The sequence below is a fragment of the Coturnix japonica genome, chromosome 6 (genome assembly GCF_054131305.1).
Source record: "Coturnix japonica strain WE chromosome 6, WE-NBRP24, whole genome shotgun sequence".
Lineage (NCBI taxonomy): Eukaryota > Metazoa > Chordata > Aves > Galliformes > Phasianidae > Coturnix > Coturnix japonica.
The window spans coordinates 5,237,147-5,254,903 of record NC_140668.1 but is presented as its reverse complement, the minus strand read 5'-3'; the positions used below and the strand labels follow the sequence as shown (position 1 = coordinate 5,254,903).

Below are 17,757 nucleotides of genomic sequence, written 5' to 3'. Positions count from 1 at the left end.
AGAGGTGGTGGTCAGTGCCGGCTCGCCGCCCGTCGGCAGCACCACACTGGCTTACAAGTTCCGGGTGGGCCCTTATGGAGAGTCGGGGCAGCTCTTCACTGATGGCTGCAGCATCTCCTCGAAGCTCTGCTCCATTGGTGTTTACTATGACAACCCGCACACGGTAAGGCTGGGGCAGGGCAGCCCCTGATGGTCCCAAGCGGCACCTGTGGCTTGTCCTGCTTTGGTGAGCACTGGGGCTTGTGAGGTCTCCAGACCTGCAGAGGGTGATCTGTGTGCCGAGGCACCTGAAAGCTGAGGGTTTCTTGGATAATGCTTGTGGGGATGTGTCAAGTGAGCAAAGCTTGCTGTCACTGGCATCTTCTATCAGCCAGACCTTATGTCTGCTCTGGTTACAGGGCAGAACCTGGTGCTTGTCATCCCAGCTCCGTGCCTCATAGAATTAGAGAGTCATAGAATCGTTATGGTTGGAAATGACCTTTAAAATCACCAAGTCCAACCATGAACCCGTTACCACCATGCCCAATAAACCATGTCGCTACAGGTGACACACTGCTGTATTGTTTCAGCACCTCCAGGGACAATCTCAAAGTGAGTGGTCTCTTTGGTTTGCTGGATCCATATCCATACTCCTTCTCTTGTTTCTCTTGCTCTCTCTGAGCTTCCTTGTAGTTGTTTAGTCCCCTGAGTCTTCTCACTGAACTCTCAGCGGGCTCGTGGTGAGGTCCCTTGGCTGATGAAATAGCACTGTAACTGCAAAGCAAAGCAAGTTGGAACTTGCTGTAGGATGAAAGGCCTCCAGGTGGGCTTCTGCTGGAAGGGTGCAGGGCTGTGCTGGGTGCTGCCCTGCAGGCTGTGTCTGCCTGTGCATCACAAGTGTCAACAGTGACTGCAGAGGGATGGGTGGCAGAGAAGAAGCAGGCTGGGATGGCGGGAGGTGCCATCTCAATGTTGTATGCACCTGAGCTTTGATGGTTCTGCATGCATCTGCCAGGGCAGCTCAGGGGGTGTTGTGCAATCTCAGGGAGAGCCTCCTGTATTCCAGGCAGTGTCCATTACCTCCTCCTGCCCCTGGGCACCACTGACAGAACCTGTCACTGTCCTTTCTTCCCCTTCCATGTGGGACTTTTGGACACAGACAAGAGGCCCTGGGCCTCCCCTTCTCCATGCTGAGCAGTCCCAGCTCCCTCAGCTTCACCTCCCAGGAGAGATGCTCCAGAGCCTTCATCCCCTTGGTGGCTCTTCCCTGGGCTCCTGGCACTGGGGAGACCAGAACTGGGCCCAGTGCTCACAGTGTGACAGTCTGCTGGTCCTGGTGCTGCGCTGCCGAGTGGAGGCAGCAACTCCAGCTGTGGTCCTGACCTCCTGTGGGCTCCTCTGAGCCTTGGGGCTGTGTGCTCCTGCAGCAATGAAGGTAATGGGGATGGGAGCAGAAATGCAGAGCTTGTTCCTTGAGTGAGAAGAGGTTATGTGGCTTTATGCAGATTCCTTGTCATATAATGAAAACCTGGTGTTTGAGCTTTCCAGTGGAAGTCCCCTTCAGAAAGCTGCCATGTGGAAGTGATGTGGGAGAAGGACAGATAGGAAAGGTTGTGGTCCGGGCATCTGGGCTGGAGCATAGTGTGAAGCACAAAGCTGAGCTCCAGGAAGCCTTAGAGAAATGGCTCCCATTGCTGGGACAAGGCAGAGTGGGGTGGCAATGAGTTTTAGGAAGCTGGGGAAGAAAATTTATTTCAAATGCAATGCTTGCTTTGTTTCTGAAACTCTCTGCTCCAGGACTAGTTGCTACCAATACCCATGATGCTGGGAGGACCCCCTCGCTGTGAATTATGTGCTCTGTCTTCTCTTCCTTCTGTGGGTAAAGGTCCCATGGTGGAGGGCATGAGTTATGTCCCTAGCAACACAGGGATGCATGCACCAGCTCTTTCTCGGTCTCTTCTTTGCAGGTGGAGGTAGTGCTAGCCATGCTGCAGGGTTTTTCCTGCAGGTACTGTGTGAGTAGGGGAGAAGAGGCTCTGAGTGTGTCTGTGCAGCAAGGCTGGAGGAAGGCAGGGTTGGGATTTCTGTGTCCGTCCTGCAGATGAGCATCCATGGTTCCATGCTGCTCCCAGCAGCTCTCAGTCCCCCTGGGGGGCTGTTTCCTGCATCTCAAGAGCTGTGAACCCCCCAATCCACATGGGATTGATCCCATGGCTCAGACACACTGATACCAGCCTCTTCCCAGCTCCTCGGCCCCCAGAGGCACTGGGAGGGCGAGATGTAAATTGCATGATGGGCTGCTTCTGCAGAGGTGAAAATGAAAAACTTTCTCCCTGCTCGAGCCGGGCGTTTCGCAGCTCCCACAGCCCTCATTTTTCTTGGTCACAGTATCTTCTGTTTGTGCAATGCTTTGCAGCTCCAAGGGCTTTGGAGGGGAGAGGAAAGCAGAGACAGAGCCCACACTTGTCCTACTGAGGAGTGCTGCCCTGCAGTGCCAGGAGCAGTGCAGGTCTGGTGGCAGAGTGTGCTCCTGGTGTGAGCTAAGGCAGGATGACACACTGAGCGTGGGGCGTGCAAGGAGAGGAGGAGGATGTGGCACACAGCACCATTCCTGCAGGGCTGACTGGTGGCTCACTTTCAGCTTGCTGAGCTCTAGCTCTAATTTTAGTGCCTGATTCTGGGGCCCTTCAGTTCCATGCAGTTGGGGCTCTTTCTGTCTGGGTTTGTACTGCAGGTACCCCCGAGGTGGGACAGCGGGTTAGCTCCGTGTGGAACAGAAGGTTGGTGTATCTGGAATAGATGCATGTGTCAGCATCAAACCCATGGACTCTGGAAGCATTGGTCTTTGCTGTATGTGTGGCTTGTATGGACCATATGCAGTAAGTCACAGAATCACAGCACGTTTGGGTTGGAAGGGATCTCCCAGTGCCACTCCTGTCATGGGCTGCCTGCCCCTCTGCTCAGCCTGCCCAGGGACCCTCCATGGCCTGGGGCACCCCCAGATCTGAGCAGCACTGCCGGCACCTCACCATCCTCTGAGTAAAGAATTTTCCAACACTGACAGTTCTGTGATTCTGTGAAATGTTGATGAGTGGTCATTGCATCTCAGCTGTGGGTCTGGGCTCAGCCCGTGCAGCAGCACCTCGGGGCTGGGGCCGAGCCCGGTGCCCGGGGCTGTGCTGCCTGCAGGAGGCTGCGGGGCTGTGGGGCTGGGGCAGCCGCTGTGGGTGCAGCACATGTGCATGGGGGAGGGCCGGCAGCAGGGAGGGCGTTGGGTCCGAGCACAAATCGCGTTGGTCACAGCACAGGGGCTGCAGGGGATGGCAGATGTGATCCTGCGGGGTTAGGAAAGGGCACAGCAGAGCACCGAGGAGCACAAGGCAGTGAAGCGCAGCACGAGCCATTGATTGCCTGCACTGATGATGTTCTGCAGCCACCTCCATTGAGATCTGCGTCCTGAGTGCGGATGGAAAGTGAAGGGAAAGGAGGAGCGGGGGATGGAGGGGCAGGAAGCGCTTGGTGCCGGCGGGAGCAGTTCCGGGCCATGGCGGCATGGCGGTGCCGGGAAGGTGATCGGAGCTGAAGGAAGGTGTGTAACATGTCCTTGCTCTGGCTGTCAGTGAGCGGGACGAGTCGGGGCTGCAGTTCTGTGCTGGTGTTTGTTGCTGGGACCGGCTGCCTGAGCAGAATGGGGGCAGCGAGAGGGAGGTTGGACAAGCATCAGGAGCACGGCCCGGTTCTGCTGTGCTGATGGTGCTGTACGGCTGTGGGTCCCCACTGAGGGTCGGTGAGGCAGCATGGCCCCGTGTGTGTTCCAGCACGGTGTGCGGATGTGGGATGTAATGAGAGTGAGTGGATGCAAATGGAGTCAGAGGTCTTACAAGGAGAGGCTCAGGATTGGAACATGGAGAGCAGAGCTGGTGTGTCCCACGCCAGTGCCAACAGTGCCAGCAGTGCGGCCGCCATGTTAGAACCCTGGCCATGTCACCTTGGTCACCGTTGCCCCACGCAACGCACTCGCCTCTGAGAGCTCTGGACGTTGACAGCCATGTCGGAAGCCAAGAGAGCAAGGCTGGAGGATTCCCACGATTTAGGTGGGAAGATGGAGCCGGGGACTGCAGGGTCGGAGAGGAGGAGGAGGGGGCCCACCATGACCATCAGGTGGCAGACAGGCAAGCGAGCCCGTTCCCATTGCGCCTGGACCAGCTGCATGACCACCTCCGTGGAGCCCATGGAGGTAGATCCACCTCCAGATGAGCCCATGGAGGTGGATCCACCGCCAGATGAGCCCATGGAGGTGGATCCGCCTCCAGATGAACCCATGGAGGTGGATCCGCCCGTGGCACAGCTGGCCTGGCACCACACCACCGTGCCAGGCCCCACATCCTTACCATCTCAGCTCCGCCATCGCTGGTCCAGGCGCTGGGCTCCTTACTGTCTGCGCGGCCCCCGCCCCCGGCATTAGCCGGGTGGCTTCATTTAACATCAGCTCCTCCTTTGAGACCTCTGCGGGCCCCCGGTTCCATCTTAACCCTATTTCTATTGTGGATTTTAGTGTTAAGTTTAGTTGTAGTTTTAGGAGTAGGTTATTGTTTGCGTTTTTTAGTTAGGAGTAGGTTATTGTTCACGTTTTAGTGTTAGTAGATGATTGTTCCTGTTTTAGAGCTAGCTGTAGGTTACTGTTCATGTTTTAGTGTTAGGTGTAGGTTTCTGTTCCTGTTTTAGAGTTAGGCATAGGTTACTGTTCGTACTTAGAGTTAGGTGGGGTCCTACCAGCAGATGGCAGCAAACAGCGCTCACTCGGTAAGCACACGTCTGCTTTCTCACCCAATGACATGAGTGCTGCTTCATGAGTGCAGAGGTCTGTGACATCTCCGATGGATGGGATTTGCATCTTGTGACTTCTCTGTTGCATATTGTCGAGGAGCAGAGCGTGAGTGGCTGTGAAATGCAATTGGGCTTCATGGAAACAGTCCAGAGCTGTGTCTGGAGCTTCCTGCGTGGCCATTGTAAGGTAGGTGTGCCTTACTGTAAGCATGTGCTGAAGCAGTGTTGGTTAAGCACAGCTCACTCCTCTGTCTTCAACAGATCAGCTTTCTGTGCACTTTATTTCTGTGTCTGGCGTTGTAGAGCACAGCAGCAGCAAGACAGCAAACACGTCCACAACCAGGTACGTGAACATGGGAAACTTTAATTCTGTGAATAATACTGGTATTAATATTAATAAGGCAGCGGTCATGCATGTGTGATGGAGCTCAGGGATAGGTTTATTCTTGTTTGTTAAGCTCTTCCCTTATTTGACGTCCACCCGTCCTCTCTTGCTTCTCTTCCCCCCACCTGCAAGTGCAGCAGTACTGAAGGCTGAAGGCTCTTTTCCTAGGCAGGCGGGCAAAGGCAACTGAAATGCAAGTTTGCTGTCCCTCTTTGTTCTCGGGTCAGTAGGCCCTGGATATCTTCCCAGCACCTCTCTAAGTCAGCCTGGAAATGTTTGCTCGCAGGAAGTAACCCCATTGCAGTGCCTGAGACTAATGATGCCTTTTTCCCCCTTACAGCACGCAGCCTCTGTGAGAGCAGTGGAGCAGCAGCTGTCTGCGCTATGGCTGCTGAACTGCATTTCTCACCACCTGAGATCCCTGAGCCCACGATATTGGAGAACATGCTGCGCTACAGACTCTTGTTTGGAGCCCTTTTCAAGCTCCTGTGTGTGCTGGCCATCATCCTGCCAGCTTTCAAGTCCCCAAAGGCAGTAAGTAGCGCTGTGTGAGATTGATAGGAATCGGCTGGGAGGGAACTGTCTGTAGCTGTTGCCTACGGCAGTGTGCCCCGGCACTGCTGAGAGTGCCGCACTTGGTTCTGTCCTTCCTTCCGCACGCCAGCAGCCTTGAGCTGCCAGCTCATCCTATCCTGCAGCTGCTGCTGCGCCCTATGAGCTGCCAGGCAGAGGGTCCACCCTCCCAGCATGGACCGCCTTGCTAGAGAGGACTTTAGGCTCTGGTTTGCATGGGATTTTTGGGAACTTGACAGATGTGGAGTTTCTAATGTGCCCTGAGGTCAGGAAGGCAATTTCCTGTGCTGGTCTCCCAAAGCTGCTCGGTCAGGTGACTTGAGCTCCCAAAGCAGCTGTCAGCCAGTTGTTAGAAAGTTCCCTGACTGTTTCCCAATTGCTTCTTGCAGGACTCAGAGGGTTTTGAGTCTAAGATGTGGGAGATGGTGAAGAAACCCAAGGCAAGTGCTGCTCAGCTGAGAAGCAAGAAGGAAAGCAAAAAGAAACAATAAGGGCTTGAGCAGGAAGGCACAAAGGACAGCAGAATCACCTGGAATGCTTCCTCAGAGGTGCACCAAAGGACACACACTGCATGGTCTAGTTTTCAGGCCTGGCCGTGCTTTCCCTTTCATGGACTGCGGAGAGGAACTAAGGAAGCTTTGTCTTTAGTCATTACCAGTATCCCGCCTATTTGATTTCATATTGAAATGTATTTTTGATGCATTTTGCATCTCTCTATTGCAAATAAAAGTGAAACAAACATTTGAATGGTGGTGCTGCCTCTTTCATTAGCTGCTCAAAATGTGCCTGGCTCAGGCTGGCAATCGCAGGGTCCTGATGTGGTCGGCTTCACGTCCCTCCTGGAAATGGAGCTGCTTGTCCCACGTTTCCGTGTTGGTGTTCCCAACTGGTGGCCTTTCAGCCCATCTGGAACTGCTGGTGATGAACTGTGAGCACCCCTTGTTCTCCGAGGGCTGAGAGAAACAAAAGCAGCGTGGGAGGAAGAAAGGTGTCCCTGCGCCTTGAGCTTGTCTCTATTCTGTACTTCTGTAGATACTGTATATCTAGAGCTTGTTCTTTGAGAATGATGACTGCTTTGTTTGATGTGTAGTTTCTGGCCCTCATTCGTCCTATTAATGCGATAGAACTGACAAACTTGTTTGTGTTTAGGTTGTTTGTATGCTCTATTTCTTATTTTCTCCGTATATGCACTGTCCCCATGATTTCCTGTGCATGTGATTAATTCACATGACAATAAACAAAAGAGACACTCTCCATTTCTTAGGAATGATGCTTAGGTTCACGTATAGATGAGCTTCTTAGTTTTAGAGGCTTCAGGCTTTGGAGACTACCTTGGTTTGAACAGCAGAAGGCATCAGTGTTCACTTCTCAGCAGCACCAATCTACAAACCTGAGTAATAGCTGCTTGTTGCTCTGTTTCTGCAGAGCCTCGCAGCTCCCCATGCACTGATTACAGCCTTTGGAAAGGCAGCCAACTCACTTTCCTTGGGAAGCCACACAGATGTGATATGATAGCCCATTGACTTTAGAGATGATTGAACAGGACTCTTTGATTAAAGGATACTGTCAGATGCGTGTCTGCCCCTCTATTATCTGGTGCTCTGTGTTGGAAGCTTGAAGCTAGCACATCTTGCTCTGGCATTTTCTGTGTGTCCTTTTCCAGTTGGCAAGCTCTGACTGCTAGAACCCAAGATGCTAAAGCAATATTTAGACTCAAATGCATTTAATGAAAGGAGGCAATCTGTGTGTGTGCGCTTTCTCCAATGAGACTGGCACTGTTCCCTCGTGTCTTTACCAGATAACTAGACTTTATTTCCCATGGCTGAAATATGATCTGTCATCTGCCCTGAAGGAAACAAGCTTTATAGCTTAGGATTCCTTGTTAGTCCAGGTGAAGAGAGCTTTGCCTTCGGTGCCCTGCCTGGATTTTGGTCTTGGTGTAAAGGCTCTGACTGTGACATTCTGACTGCTGTTTTGAGGCTTACCTTTTGTCTCGCACGTGATAAGGATGAAAATTTAGCAGAAATACCTTTTCAGTGGTTCAATACATGCTGGTGATTCTGTGGTATCTTTTTCTGGTGTGAGTAATTGTTGTTTAGTGTTGGTTTTTGTCCTGCTGTTAAAATGGGGGTGTTTTTTCTCTACAAAGCCTGATTTAGGCACTTAAGCTTATAACAACCTCTGTGGTAACAGGCTGTGTGTGGATTAACACTCATCCAGAAACACATACAGAGGAAGCAGGGATGGTGCTGCTCAGGTCTTACTAAATGTAGGCTCAGCCTGATATAGATGCATTCCAGCGGAGATACCCAGCACTTACGTACTTTTGCTTTCACATAAATGCCTGAAATGAGCTGGGCATCAGCACGTTGTTAGAAAGCTCCCTGACTGTTTCCCAATTGATTCTTGTAGGACTTGGAGGGCTTTGAGTCTAAGACCTGGGAGATGGTGAAGAAACCCAAGGCAAGTGCTGCTCAGCTGAGCAAGAAAGCCAAGGAAAGCAAAAAGAAGCGATAAGGGCTTGAGCAGGAAGGCACAAAGGACAGCAGAATCGCCTGGAATGCTTCCTCAGAAGTGCACCAAAGGCAACGGACTACGTGGTCTGTTTTTCAGGCATGGCTGTGCTTTCCCTTTCGTGGACTGTGGATTGGAACTAAGGAAGCTGGAAGGGAAGGGCTTCCAATGCATTAGCAGCAAAGAGGACTTCACCTATTTGGGACTTGATATATGGCAAGAGCTGAAGACACTGCATTCCTTTAGGGTCTGTCTCTTCAGGGCCAGGGACGGTCTAGTGTTAACCTGAAATATGGCTAGAAGGGTCTGGAGAGAGGTGGTGTCGTAGCCACAGAGTCTCTGTAAGGCATCTGGAGCTTCCTGATGCCAGCTCACTGCTTGGTTTGTTTGATCACAAATGAGTCAACGGGAGGAGAACCTGCTGTGTTAGGTGCCCCAGAGCTTACAGTGGCTTTGAAGAAAAGGGTTCTGTGGTGGGGCTGCAAGTCTGCCATCCTTTTGCATACACAGACTGCCATCCTCAATTGACAAATGCATTGTGAGCCCAGGTCCAGCAGCAGTGCTGTGCTGTGTCTGTTCTCTACCAGAAGACTAGCAGCACATTTGCTGGAACCATCAGTGTGAGAAGGACCGCGTTTGCTTCTCTCCCTTGCTGTTGGTGGATGAGTCAGGTGGGCAGCATGAGGAGAACAGAACAAAGCATGCGAGACAAAAGCACTCCGAAGTTGCTTGGAGATCTCAGGACAAAGAAACATGACAAAAATATCTCACACCAATTACATATAATCTTTGTTTCAAATTAAAACAAAAGTAACTTTTTAAAAGTCATGCTGCCTCTTTCTGTTTACTATGAAAGCTTCTTGAGCTCTGTAGAAACACAGGGACATCCATGGCCTGTTCACGAGAGTGACGCGTTTAGGGGAGGCCTTTCAGCTCCTTCGATCTGTGTGAGGGTGGTTGGCTCAAACTTTCAGGCATGCGTGTGTCCGTGCTTGACTTGGAAGCAGCAAAATGTCTGCCAGAACACCTCCACCTTCCTGGAAAGAGGAAACGGTGCAATGTCTTAATTAATTTGCCTCTCATGAGGGATGTTGGCTCCAAGAGCCCCCATGGAGGTAGCAAAATAAAGGCAGTGTTTGTTAATAGGATCGGGGGATTAGATGGGGATTCAGTCGATTGATAATGGGGATTTCTGTAGGCCCCATGGCAAGTGTAGCTGTAGCAGGGAGCTGCCTGGCAGCCACTTGGACTGCAGGAGGAGCGGTGAGCTGGGTGAGCTCTGGCTGGTGTTACTTGGTTCCCTCCCCAGAAGAGGAAAGGAAGGAAAGACTGTGCGGTAAGTCCTCAAATTCCCAGGCATCTATCTCAAGCAGTTTTTCTCTTCCATTTTTGACTGTTCAAGCAGGTCTCCCTCTCTGACCACATGCTGTCCCGCTCACAATGCATCCTTGTGCTCCTCCAGTGCAAGCTGCATGATCCCTTGAGGCAGGCTCATAAGCAGCTCGTGACCCGAGTTCCAGTTTACATAGTTCAATTAAATCCCTATTAATCCTGCTCAGACCTAATTGACTTTCATTCTCATACATGTGCTTCTCTCTGCTTTAGAGATGCTCTCTGCTGATGTTCCCCACTGGCAGCAGCGGAAGAACCAAGGCTGTCTGTGAAGAGAACCAATACTTCCTTCTTGCTGCTCTGGAAGTTTTGAAGCCAAGATTCTTTCCCAGCCTGCTGTAAAGAACATGAAAAGAGCCCTTTGATGCCTGGGTGCCAGGGAGGGTCAAGGCTCCGTGTGGTGATACTTAAGGATGGTGATGTTCACTTCCTTCCCCTCAGCTTGTGGGGTTTCACTCGGAGCCTGAAGGCCCTTGTGTGGCTCTGGAGCTTTCTGTATCCTGTGTGAACAGCAGCTGGCTGCAGCCAAAGGCCCTCAGACTGCAGCTGAAGCAGAGCCCAGTTGATTCCTGCACAGCCTGGGTCCAACCCACCTGCCAAACACAGAACCATGCTGCTGTGTGAGAGCCTCCAGGCCGGAGAGAAGGATCCCAGCATTAGTCCCCCCGCTTGGCAAACCTAAACCAGCCCTAAGCTCATAACCATGGGTTCCTGATGCTGGCCATGCTAATTGCTTGCTGTCACACCCACACTCTTTGCATGTCTGCCAAGCTCAGTGATTGTAAAATGATTGAATTCCTGAGCTGGAGGGTCCCTGCGAGGACCACTGAGTCCAGCTCCTGGCTGCACGCTTCAATGGCTCCAGGTGGGGATGGCAAAAAGCTGCTTGAGTTCCTGAAAAGATCAGAGCAAAGGCTCTGCTGCATCTGTCTGCGACTCAAACACCACCATTGTGTTATTCATAGAAATAATTCCTACAAATATAGTTGGAATTTGCAGCGAGCAAAGCGCAGCTCACCTCAGGAACAGAATCAAAGGCTGGCACAGTCTGGAGCACACACCTCTGCCTGTTTTGCTGTTGCCCGGGCAGATTGCAGCTTGATGACATCCAACAGCAAAGCAGTTCTCCTTCAGCAGGTATCTTCTGAACTCACAAGCACCTCTGCACCGCAGAGCAGCCCTGTGTTTAACATGGCTGTCCATCATTCACACTGCTTTCAGATCTGACATCCCTCTCCTAGCACCCAGGACCAATGCTTAGTCACTTCCCCGTGAGGAGGAATGACTTAGCATTAGGTAGTAGATGAGAACAGGATTCTTTCCTATGTTGCTCCCTTATAAGCTCAATAACCACATGCTGCACGTGGGTAACAAGAGCCAAACAGGAGCCGTTCCATCCCAGACTACACCTGCAGATGTCTCCACAAGGTCCGTCTGAAGAGTCTCACAGCTGAAGGTCCTGGGACTGCTCTTCCTCTTTCCAAACACACGGTAGCTGAGGAAAGCTCCCTATTAGCTGAAGAGACCAATTTCAGGACCTTCACTGACTGGAGGAGCCACTGTGGGACACAGGTGTCCCCTCCCACTCACCCTCTCTCCACAGCCGACCATGGTGCAGCTCTTGAAAAGATGACAGAGCTGTCTAAATCAAACCCTAGCACTGACTACATAAACAAATACATGGACTAGCTGCATGAAGAGCAAGCAGCAGACATTGCAACAGCAGGTCAAATGCAACCTCAAAGATTTACTAACGAAGAGTCAAAATGCTACATTTCCATGGGAAGCCTAAAACGGATCAACTCAGGTGTGACAGTGGCTCCCAAGGCGGTTCTGCTCCACACATTGCTGGTGCACTTGCTAAGACACCTCATCTCTGTCTTTGGACACTGGGAAAAGGGGAAAACATATTTTGCTACTGGTATGTCATTCTTGGGGACGGGAAAGAAAGTGAGTATGGGACTTGGGCCACATCACTGCAGCCTATGGAGAGCCCCTGGGGTGTGTAGCTGCCCTGCAGCACCGCACTGCCGCTCCACTGCTCCAACACCACCTACAGCAGCTGTGCACATAAAGATGGCAGACTACAGGGAGTGCCATGCAGGTGCTGCAGGGCTTCATCCCCTAAGCCCGCAGTATCAGCAGTGCCCAGCTGGCTTTGCTGCACAGCCTTATCACCTGAGAGTCTGAAGACCTGGGGGAAAAGCTCAGCAGCTGTGCAGCTGCCGAGGTTCCATGTCATGCCCCGGCCTGCACACAGCCCGGCTCTCCCTGCTCTGCTCTCCCAGTGTTTCCTGCAGCCCCTGTGCTGTGACCAACACGAGCGGGGCTCGGGCCCAACGCCCGCTCACATCCCCAGCAGGCAGAAATAGCACACGACAGAAACCCAGCCTACCTGCAACCCCCAGCAGCAGTTCAATCCTTCATTTCTACACTTGTGCTTCGTAACACCAAACCAATAATGACAGGACGAGCATCTCTTTGAGTCATTTTATAAAAATATTTGACTTACACAGATATTGTTTCAGTTACTTGAGTATTGGAAATTACAATACAAGGAAATGCCGACAATGAATTTCAGTAAAGTATTTTACCATCCAGTGCTGCTGATCCCAGTTCATGTCCTTGTTCAATAGAGCATATATACACAAACAGTGATGCTTGAAGAAAATGCAGAAGACACCACAAGAATCAGGGGCTGGAGATACCAACAGAACCAAGAGCTGAATTCACAGACAGAGCGCAGCATGTCAGAATGATGCAAACAAGACAATTTTAACAGGCTTTTCGTTTGCAGTTTTTCTTTTTCTGGAACAGAAACACATTAAAATATCAGCTCCCGCTGCTTGATCAGATGAAGACATGACGCATTTACTGTGCAGCTTCATATAGGAACACCTGAGCTACCTGGAGCAATAAGGCTTTGTTAATTCGTCCATCAGCAGCTCAGCAGCTCATTCGGTTTTTCATGTCATTTTCATAAGGCAAACAACGAAACAGAATTTACTTTCATGTTTGAGAACTGGGATTAGTTGGCAGCTACATACGAGTATGTATTTGTTATGCAGTATGAATTCACACAGATCAGGTTGCTCAAGCAGTGCTGGGAGCAGTAAAGTCATTCAACTCAGCTGGAAGTCCAATATTACCTGGGGTAGCAGATGCTGTGGGGTTATCAGTTGCAAATAACAGCTTTTCCTTCAGCTGCTCATAATTCTTATAGGCTGGAAGGTCCAAGCGACTGAAACTGAAAACAAAGAGAAACCTTAATTATTGAACAACAGTTTAAACCACCAAATATCCATTAGGAACACAGGCATATGAACTGTCCTGTTCAGAAGGAAAACTGCATTTGTACCCTCTAAAACACCTGTATCTTGACATGCACTTGTCTATGAAAGTGAGAGTTAAAGCACAACAAGCACCTGAGCAGCGATAACTTTCCATAACTGGCAATGTATTTAGGAACAAGTCTCACCTAATCTCTCTTCTGTATCTGAAACTTAAAATCTGAGCATCTTCACAAAGCACCAGCGTAACTGAGAAACTGAGCAGAAGCTACATTTTCTCCAGCCAAGAGGGAGCATGAGCGTGGCTATTTATTTTCATTGCCAAGATCGAGCGTGGTGATAATGAAAGATCAATCCCAAACTCTTTAAAAAAAGGACAACCTTAAGTACTAAAAGTAGCTTTACGTTTTTAGTGATGTGCAGATCCATGGTGTTTACAATGGAATCAGCTCCACAACAAAACTGCTTTTCAGAAGTTCAACTATTACTCAGCAGAGCTTACTGCCATAGCCCAGTGCTTTGCTTTCACACAGTCTCAGACACTTCCATATCACACCCACTTCCTAAAATCTCAAAGTAGACTGCCATCTGTAAGAACAGAACCACAGCAGAGTTTGATCCTTCGTACTTACCAGGTGTGACTTCCAGGTAACCAGTTTTCCTTTCCAACTTTCTCAATGCAAAATTTTTGGGGTCTGTTGCTCCCTGTACAAAAATCAAACAATGAATTCTTAGGTCTAACTGCCCGTGTATACCAGTAGGTAATACATGAACACAGTGCGTGAAAACAAGACTATAACTACTTGCAGAGCACAAAGACATTTGTCTCTCACTACATCCCTCTGAAGAAATCCACGTAGTGAAATGCATAAATATGAAGCGGTTTTCAAAGAAACTCAACCACTGAATCACATCGTTGGTTTGGTACTGGAAGGAATCTCTGGAGTTTACCTAGTCCTGCCACTCTGATCAACCAAGGATACCCAGAGCAGGCTGCCCTGCCAGGACCATGTCCAAACCATGGATCAAGTCACTGATGCAAGGCGTGTTCACATTCCATCCATCCCTTTTTCTATCACAGCTCTACCAATATGCAAGACTCAGATTCCATATAAATTCATTAAAAAATACCCTTAAACACACAGCTTGGTCCTTATTAAGAAAAAAGGAAATAACATGAGCATAAAATGCATTAAAGAGGGCTCGTTACCCGTGAGGTCAGCAAATCCTCCTACTGGTAATCTGCACGTTCCAGTAACAAACTGTAGAAATCTCATTCTCTTCTCATTATCTATTTATTTCCCAAACTGAAAAATAATAATTAACATTGATGTCAAGTTTAATATTGAAATGTTCACTTCCCCATCCCCCATGGGACAGCTGGATTAGCAGTTATCATTTACATTTACATGCTACTTATCTGTTGAGTAATTCTGACTATTGCTCATTAAGCTGTTGCTGTGTTCTTGTGTGGAAAAAAGAAGTCTACAAACCTGCCAGAACCACAATATCTGTCTGCAGGTTCTGCTATCATGCCGGTAGATGGTATTGCCTCTGCCAGTCATTCAGATCAGTTTCTTGAATTCCACACAGGAGCACCTTTAGGGAAGAAAAATTTCATAAACATGGAAACTACAAGCTACAACTTTGCTTCTACAGCAAGACTATTGCACTGAAATACTACTGTACTTCAAAGCACCCGCAATCACAGTACGCTTGGTTTTACTATTAAACTGAAACTTCCACAGCAAATAATAACATCCGTGGCAACAAAGAAGATACACCAGTCATGAAAACGAATGCATTTAGACATATAAACCATACTTTCTCATTGCCTAACCGTACAATTCTGTGCTAGAAATACGATGTTCTGCTGCAGAGTATAATTTGGAGAGACCAAAAGCAGCTAAAACCTGCTCCACTCTGTAATTTGACCATCCGCTGATATTTGGTTCTTATCTCCCTTGCTTTCCAGTCACTCACTCTTTAGACACATGCAAATCACATTGTCAAGGACTACAAAAACACTGTCAGCCAAAAAATTTATGCTGGCAGAATCTTAAGGTTAGAAATGTGTCTAAATTGGTTGCAAAGAAGAAAGTGAAGAACAACACAGTAACCAAATACTACCTGATACATAAGGCTTCTCTCACACATCCTGAAAGCAGAACCACCAGCCTTAATGAACTCTGCTCTTCAGACTCTGACTGAAATTCAAGTATTACATGTAGCAGCCTGGATCTGACAATAGTCTTTTACTTCCAGCTCCTTAGCATCAAAGGACCGCAGATACTGCTGGGGCAGAATTTCATTGAAGCCTTCAAAAGAAGCTTGTGTCTGTTCCTCAGCACCTCAGGAAAGTCTCCATTCTGCTACCAGCCTGGAAAAGACACAGAAGGATCATTTAAAACGGGCTACGCTAACCCAAGTTCATCTTTGTTAGTTTGTTTTGAAATGAACCGTAAGCTGTGTTAAGAAAAATGCTGGAAAGTTCTGGGGATAGAGCACTGTGTAACTGTATTCTAATTGTGTTCCCAACCTTCACCCTGCACAAACAATTTTAAGTTAAAACCCTATGTTTCCAACCACTCAACTATGGAAAGCATTTTAGGCTCCAATAGCAGGCAGCATCTACTCACTGTTGATATTAATGAGAGCACAGGAGTCCCTTGCTACCCGGAGGAAGAAAAAAATGCAGAGCTATATTCATCTAATATGTTCCATATTTGTTTCTGTTAATCAGGAAACTTTGCTCTGTGGTAGAAACTCCACTCTCCATTAAGAAAAGGGAGAAAAGCAGGCAGGAGATGCAAAGAACCTGAACCCAGGGAGAAGCAGATATTATGCTGAATTCAAGCCTAACCTGTCAGGAGAACTGGAATCGAAAGGAGAGATGAAACTCTGGGGAACGCAACACAGGACACAGAGTGTGACAAAAGAACATTGCTTAAGCTGCAATCTGAGCTCTCCCTGGCTTCCTCAAAACCAGAAGAGAATGGTCTTCTGCAGGTACTCCCTCCTCTCTATCCCAATGAGTATTTTGCACAACTGCCAATGCCAATACGTTCCTTCTGCAAATGTCGCTGTTTCTGTGAAACCTTTCCAGATGACTCATGACAAAAGCAATTTCTATCCCTCAAAACCTTCCCACAAAGAAGCCTTCACAGATCAGATGGTAAGAAAGAGGGAATTCTACGGCCACAGCAATAAAGCGCGCAAAAAAGCAACCAACACAACCACGCCAAACCGCAGCCCGGACTCGTCCTGCTCACTGCAATCCAGACCCAATCCATCCGTACAAACCTTCATCCACACCCACTGCCCCAGCCCAACACGGCACCGAGGCGTGCGGATCCATCGGCACCAATTCCAGCGGGGAGTCCTCATTCACAGCCCCGGAACAACAACGCACACCAACACGGCCGGGGCCGGCTCAGGATCTGCCTCCAGGCTTTTGGGGCCGGCCGGGTGACTCCGCAGCACAGCGAGACCGTGGAGCCGCCCGGGAGCCGCCTCTGGGTGCCGGCAGAGCCGCGAGCTCCTCCCCCGACAGCCCCTCCGTGCCCCCGCACCGAGGCCCGACCCCGTTCGCAGCACAGAGCCCGCTCCTCCCGGCCCCGCTCATGGCCGCCATGCCACCATGGCCCGGAAGTGCTCTCCGCCGCCTGCAGGAAGCACTTCCTGTCACTGGCACTGTCACCTGGCTCAGGCCGGGCTGGGGCCTGGTGGGGGGGGGCGGCTGCCGGAAAAGGACCCAAAATTCACGTCTCGTTCCATGTCTTTCCTCTCGCTTTCCCTCCTTTACATTCCCATTCCCTTCCTTCCTTCCTCGCCCTCGGCCCCTTCCCTTCACCACCTCCCTGTGTCCATTCCAGTGCCTGGCCACCTGTTCTGACCAGTAATACCTCGTAGTGTCCAGCCTGAATCTCCCCTGTCACAGCTTGAAGCCATTCCCTCTGGTCCTATCATTAATGACACGAGAGAAGAGGCCGAGCCCCAGCTCACTACAGCCTCCCTTCAGGAAGTTAGAGAGAGCAATGAGGTCTCCCCTGAGCCTCCTCTTCTCCAGGCTGAACATTCCCAGCTCCCTCAGCCGCTCCTCATACGGCCTGTGCTCCAGACCCCTCACCAGCTTTGTTGCCCTCCTCTGAACACGTTCCAGGGCCTCCATGTCTTCCTTGCAGTGAGGGGCCCAAAACTGAACACAGCACTCGAGCTGCGGCCTCATCAGTGCTGACAACAGGGGGACAATCACCTCTCTGCTCCTGCTGGCAACACTGTTTCTGATGCAGGCCAGGATGCAGTTGGCCTTCTTAATATACAGCAAAGGAATCTCCTGAAAAGGAAACCAGAATATCTGGCAACATGAAACAAAGTTCGGATTCATAAAAGACTGGCAGCAAGGCCTGAATCTCTTGTGTAATCTGCTCTTGATGTATCACATTAGCACTAGGTGGAATGCAGAAGCTTCCTGAGATGTGATAATCAAAACTTAGTCCAATGCCTTTAAAAAAGCCTTTAAGAGATTACTCCTCCTTGTCTGTTTAAAATAAACTTAGGTAGTACAAAAGGTTGGAAAATTTTTGGACAACTCCCCAGGGCTGGGGTTTGGAAGGCCGTATTGACGAGAGTCAATCAAGCTCCGGCTGCAGGCGTATATGTGTGTACCAGTTCTTTAACACAGTAGGAATCACAACTTGCTGCATGATCAAAATTCTACATATGCTACTCCTGAACCCCAATTACTTCCAGCAGTGTTAAATTACCCCTGATCTCAAAGCAGAACAAAACAACATA

At 49.8% G+C, this 17,757-nt stretch overlaps 2 protein-coding genes across 4 annotated transcripts; one reads left to right on the top strand and one right to left on the bottom strand.

The window, feature by feature from the left end:
* The first annotated feature begins 3,877 nt into the window (after positions 1-3,877).
* On the top strand, positions 3,878-6,511 carry LOC146760293 (uncharacterized). Of its 2 annotated transcripts, none has more exons than XR_014947388.1 (4): positions 3,878-4,993; positions 5,068-5,149; positions 5,532-5,725; positions 6,154-6,511. XR_014947388.1 is itself a non-coding variant. In XM_085550797.1 (4 exons), exons 1-4 carry the CDS (start codon positions 4,829-4,831, stop codon positions 6,253-6,255), a joined length of 501 nt encoding a protein of 166 aa, XP_085406923.1. In that variant the 5' UTR covers positions 4,268-4,828; the 3' UTR covers positions 6,256-6,511. The 2 variants fall into 2 exon arrangements, 1 of the variants encoding a protein (XP_085406923.1); XM_085550797.1 differs by having other exon boundaries at positions 4,268-4,993; positions 5,110-5,149.
* A 5,692-nt stretch (positions 6,512-12,203) lies between these two features.
* On the bottom strand, positions 12,204-14,540 carry LOC146760292 (E3 ubiquitin-protein ligase Itchy-like). 2 transcript variants are annotated; one of them, XR_014947389.1, is made up of 5 exons: positions 14,454-14,540; positions 14,171-14,267; positions 13,593-13,665; positions 12,820-12,917; positions 12,204-12,478 (listed from the first exon to the last, which is right to left on the bottom strand). XR_014947389.1 is itself a non-coding variant. In XM_085550802.1 (5 exons), the coding sequence occupies exons 2-5, from the start codon at positions 14,235-14,237 to the stop codon at positions 12,362-12,364; spliced, it is 270 nt and encodes an 89-aa protein (XP_085406928.1). In that variant the 5' UTR covers positions 14,238-14,267; positions 14,454-14,540; the 3' UTR covers positions 12,347-12,361. The 2 variants fall into 2 exon arrangements, 1 of the variants encoding a protein (XP_085406928.1); XM_085550802.1 differs by having other exon boundaries at positions 12,347-12,393.
* Positions 14,541-17,757: the final 3,217 nt, after the last annotated feature.